Genomic DNA, 5,233 nt, shown 5'->3' on the forward strand with positions numbered 1-5,233 from the left:
GCACAAGAAGCTTATTAAAAACTTCTGTTTACATCTCATAACGCTATAGCTTTCACCTCTGTGCACCGCCATTGCTCTTGGCGCAGGCTGCTACGCTACACAGAGTCTATGCATGTATATTTATGTCTATGTTATTTTCAGTTCAGTGATGGTGGTGCACGGAGCTGAAGCTAGCATTATAGTATATAAACAGTGTTTTTTTAATAAGCTTCTTGTGCACTTTTTAAGTTATTAATGCCTCGTTTTAGGACTCTCCGGATTCTAGCAAGAAGGTGTGAAGCTACTTTGAGCTGGATAACGGTGTAAAAAGTCATTTATCGGGGAAAATTATGCCCCATGTCACCCAGTCTGAAGGGTGTTTGAACAAACTGTTAAGATTTCTGGATCTCAGAACGCTGTGGGAGAACGGAGGTGTGCTAGTCATCAAAGGTAAGAACTTTATATCATGTTTTACTACAACAAAAGTCCATTTCACGCCAGAGTTCTTCTTTAAATCCAGTGAGGAGTGAAATTAATCAGAGACACTATATTAATACAAGGTCAGAAAAAAATGTATTTGGCATTTTTTTAAAACAAGTGCATACAAGAACAGCTAAAAGCGTTTTTTTCTTCACTTTTGACAAGTGCTCGTAGAGTTGCATTAGTCACATTCTACGTTTAACAGGAATCGCCACCATACCAAAGGTACATCAATAAATCGTTAAAACAGAGACAAAGAGGAGGAAGATCGTCCGGAACAGTGAGTACATACCTGTATCTTCAAAAGTATAGAAACACAATTTATTAAAAAAACAGTAATGTTTAGGAAACGCACGTGCCCCGTGTTTCCGGTCTGTACAGTATATGTTTTTGTTCGGTTTGTGGTGTTTTAAAATGTTAGAGCTCGTGATCACGGGTCCCGCTCCTTTTTAACTTTAACGTCCCCCGCCAGGATGGTGGCGATTTCGCCCTGCATGAAGGCCCACGGCACGTTGGAGCCCACGAGCGGACACTTCTCCCCGCTGGGACAGTACACCTCCCCGGTGGCGCCCTGCTGCTTGATGCTTTCCCGGGAGCACGGGAAGCAGAACTTGTGGGAGGAAACCGACGGGCACTGGACAAAGTGCGTGTCCTCGAGGCGCTCGTGGCACAGCGTGCAGCACAGCGGCATTCCTCCTCCTCCGCCGCCGCCCCCGGGAACCGACGAGTCCGGGACGCTCTGCGAGTGCGCGTGGTCGGTGGGAGTCGCGTGTGGCGTGACCGCTCCCGAGTTTTCTCGCACCCTCCGCTGTTGGCTCGTGGATGAAGGTGAGAGCGGGCTGCCGCTGTTCCGCCGCGTCGTTGAGTGCACCTGATTACCGTCCTTGGGCGAGCTGCCTCCGCCCCCGCCGCCCGCATTATCCGCCGCCAGGATCAGAGCCGCCATGGGAGACGGGCCGTTGTGCGCCGCCTCGGGCGGAGTGCCGCGGGAGAGCGGGGACGCTGTGGACGGGCCGAAGTTCGGCGGAGCCCCCGAGGCGGCCAGCTTCAGCGCGTCCACCGGCGCGGGCAGCCACTGGTCTCCGTTCAGCTTCCCCGCGGGGTGCTCCGAGTCCGGTTCCGGAGAGGCTTTACGCTTCTGGCTCCGCGGGTGTTTCCCCCGGTCTGCGGGAATAAAAATAAACAGGGTGGCGGTCAAAACGGAGCGGTAACCTATAGCCATTAAGCTATATAAAACTGAATAAATTATTATTTATCTATGAAGTGATATGATGTGATGATATAATAGACTAATATTATTTCAAATAATAATTCTATCAGGAAGAGCTGTGCTGCAGCAAAGCCACTCATGCGGTTACAGCTAAATCCTGGGGTGAAAATCCTGGATTTCGACTTTCTGAGACCTGCATCTTGCCAAAATACCCATAACAATGAGAAACAAAAATACTGCTGCCAGAGATAGGAAACACATATGGACGACTAAAATGTATGCTTATTTACTTTTTACTTTACTTTTTCGTTTATACTTTATAGTGTATGCTTTGTTTCATATGGCCTGTTTTTTCAGAAATACAGAAATACACAGGCCTGTTTAATCATGAAATGTCTGCACACATGAGTTGTGATTTGCGGTGGGTTGGGCAGGAAGGTTGTATTGCACAATGCTGCAATACAGTCTGTGACTGTACATATTTCAGATGTCTCATTTAAAAAGAAAGGGGCGGAGCTTAAATGCAGTGGGCTGACTAGGCAAATATTTAAACACGTCAGCAGGTTTTGTGACATCACAAAAACAAACAGCAATAAAACGGGTTTTTGCGGATTATTCGTTTTCCCACGAACTGTACTGTACAGCAGCATGTGACACAATGTTTACACTTTGTACTTTGTAATTAAATTATAAATAGCAATAGGCTAAATACTAAATATTTAACCAAAAATGTAATAAAATCATGTGTGGACCGAAATGCGTCACGACAATAGATAGATAGACACATAGAGAGAGAGATATAAAGGAGTAAAAGGAGAAGAGATTAGCTTTGCTTTGATCAACGGAAATTTGGGTCGACCCCCCCTCCTCCCTCATCCTCATCCTCAGCAGCTGACTCATGTCACACTCACTCCCTCTTAAACCGGTCCGGACCGTGCGAACCGAACCGGATCATTTTGACCTGTGTATAATAATATTAATAATAATAATCGTACCTGTTTTGGAGGACGGGGCGCTTTCGTACATCATCCTTTGTTGTAGCGCGTGCTCCTTTTTGAACCTGCTGTCGTACGGACTGAGCGCTATAAGGTCCCGAACCGGCCTTTTCTGGGTCTCGCTGAGCTCCGGGGTCAGGCTGTCCGGCCGGTGCTTGTCCTTCAGCTCGCGGTCGTGCTCGGTGCTGGAGACGGAGGACGGCCGCTTGCCGCTCAGCTCGCCCGGACTGACCCCCACCAGAGCAGACGGTAGTCCAATCGGTCTGCCGTTAACGGCGTGGACCGGCGGAAGGCCGCCGTTCAGAGACACTAAATTAGGCGGAACGGTGCTGCTAGTCCTGCGGGGGTTCGGGCTCTGGCGGTTCAGCTCCGGTGGATCGTCTGGTTTAGAGAATCCGTTCGGAACCGAAATGCCGTTGGCCTGCCGTCCGGACTGATATTCTTGTCCCAGTCGCGGAGGACGGTCCGAGGAAAGAGGGTATCGGTCCAGCTGCTGGTGAGGCCGTGAGCCCGGGTCCACTCCCTGGATGTCCTTTCCCGAGACCGGGTGCTTCCCGGGCCCCGGAGACCTGCCCTCCTGAAACCCGTGGGCTCGTTTAAGCTGCCGCGCGGTTTCGATCACGAACTCGATCCGGTCCGCGCCCTCGTAGTTCACGCATCCCCTGCAGACGGCCTCGGTAAAATCCCAGATCATAGCCCACGGCATGCGGGGCAGGTCGCACAGATAACACGACTGCCTCCGGGACGCAGCCACGGCCGCCGCCGCCGCCATTTCTCCCGCTGCAGAAAAAAAGAAAAACAAAATGCAAGAAAAAAAGAAAAAAATCCTCGTCGAAGCCTCCCGGTGTTCGTGAAAAAAAACCCCACTGAAATCCGGTAAATCTGCGCTAAACCCCGCGCGCACCGACCGAACAGCGATTACGTTACTTACGCACAGGACCTCATGTTCTTTACTACAACAGCGCGCGACTATCGGTCTCGCTCACTTACTCACTATTACTCCGCGAGCTCAATGTGTGTGTGCGTGTCTCTGTTTGTGTGTGTGTGTCCGTGTGTGTGGAGCAGTGACGTCACCCGTCAAGCATTAACCTGCGTGCGCTTCCAACTCGAGCTCTCTTCTATTTACTTGATTCTTCGACAGCCCCCTCCGGCGCATGCGCAGTGTGGAAGAGCCTCCTCCCAGTTTAGAGAGGAATTTGAATCGCAGCCAGAAATACACACACATAGACACACACACATACCGCGAGGTTTTATTAGCAGTAGGTAGTGTAGTAGGGAAAGCACTCAGACCTGTAGGCACATATTCTGATAATTTGACGGCTCGAGCTTCTGTAGACTTGGAATTTCCTCATATCTGTATAAATGTATTTGTGAATAAAATACTCCCCTCCCCCCACCCACATGTGTGACCTCGTGTTTACTGAGTAAAACAGATCAAACAAATCATGAAATCAGAAAGACACAGAAGGAACGTTACACATATAGGCCTACAGCAGTATGAAAATAGTCCACTTTTTAAAAACATTTTTTAACAACAAACAACATGAATTCAATATTTTCTATTCAAAATAAAACATTGAAACATAGAAATGTAAATCCTTCATTTACTTCATAGTGGACAGAGCCTTTTGTTGCTAAGACAGTTTAGAGACTCCATAAATACATTTTATTGAGCACGAAATATTAAATTCAATAAAAATAATAAAGGCTTTACTTTAACATATTTTAATTTGTGCATATAGTGTTTCTCTTAATAAACCGTTCAGTTCATTTCAGTTTAGTTTTAGGAGACCACGTGATATATTTATTGATTCCCCTTTTTTAACAGCGTTGTCTTCTTTAATCTCCAGTCTGATAATCAGACAGTACACCAACCATTCTGCCCGCTCGCGCTACCCTGCGCTTCCGCTTATGACTTGGCCTGATTCCAACTCATTGCAGCCACAGGGCTCCTCCCGCGCTCGTGAATCTGCACACAGGGCGGTATGTGTTTGTGCAAGCCCGCGTGACGTTAGAAAGAGGAAGCGAGATGTTTAGTCACGTAGCCACAGCTCGCCCCGCCCCCTCTACTCCACAAACAGAGCGCGAGCCAGACTTTGGCCCGCAGCCAAGGTAAGTGCCGAGCATGCGCAGATCGCTCCAGCAGTCCTCTGATATTATTTTTTTTTGGTTTGCACAACATACAATCCAAAGCACAGAAGAAAAATAAAACAGTTAAAAAAAACATCATTACAAAAATACAAAAGCAAGAACAAAAACAACAAACCTAAATAAAAAATAACATAAAATAGAAAAGGGCCTTATTTAAAATCGAAAAAACCCTCAAAATATATATGGATATTTAATTTGTCCAATTTGTAAGTGTATATTATTCTGTATAAGTCTGAATAAACAAATGTTTGGAAGAAGGGTATCTTTTTAGCGGATTTTAGAGAAGTTTTGTTATTTATTATTTAATTATTATTTAATTATTTAAGCGACTGTGAGCAGTGATCTTCTGCACACACAGCGTTCAATGTGAAAAAGTTTAACATGGAGCAGTAGTGTCAGTGTTTGTTCATAGCTGTGG

At 46.8% G+C, this 5,233-nt stretch overlaps 1 protein-coding gene across 1 annotated transcript; it reads right to left on the reverse strand.

Annotated features, from left to right (window-relative positions):
• Positions 1-533: 533 nt before the first annotated feature.
• Positions 534-3,773, reverse strand: irf2bp2a (interferon regulatory factor 2 binding protein 2a). Its single transcript, XM_007238522.4, has 2 exons — positions 2,665-3,773; positions 534-1,623 (listed from the first exon to the last, which is right to left on the reverse strand). The coding sequence occupies exons 1-2, from the start codon at positions 3,434-3,436 to the stop codon at positions 890-892; spliced, it is 1,506 nt and encodes a 501-aa protein (XP_007238584.3). The 5' UTR covers positions 3,437-3,773; the 3' UTR covers positions 534-889.
• Between the last annotated feature and the right edge of the window lie 1,460 nt (positions 3,774-5,233).

This window comes from Astyanax mexicanus, chromosome 7 (assembly GCF_023375975.1).
Source record: "Astyanax mexicanus isolate ESR-SI-001 chromosome 7, AstMex3_surface, whole genome shotgun sequence".
Lineage (NCBI taxonomy): Eukaryota > Metazoa > Chordata > Actinopteri > Characiformes > Acestrorhamphidae > Astyanax > Astyanax mexicanus.

Excerpts from the sequence above, each read along its gene's own strand:
- irf2bp2a (XM_007238522.4), bottom strand. The coding sequence starts at position 3,436 with ATGGCGGCGGCGGCGGCCGTGGCTGCGTCCCGGAGGCAGTCGTGTTAT. Across the intron at positions 1,624-2,664 it reads CGCCCCGTCCTCCAAAACAG|ACCGGGGGAAACACCCGCGG; the intron begins GTACGATTATTA and ends TTATTCCCGCAG.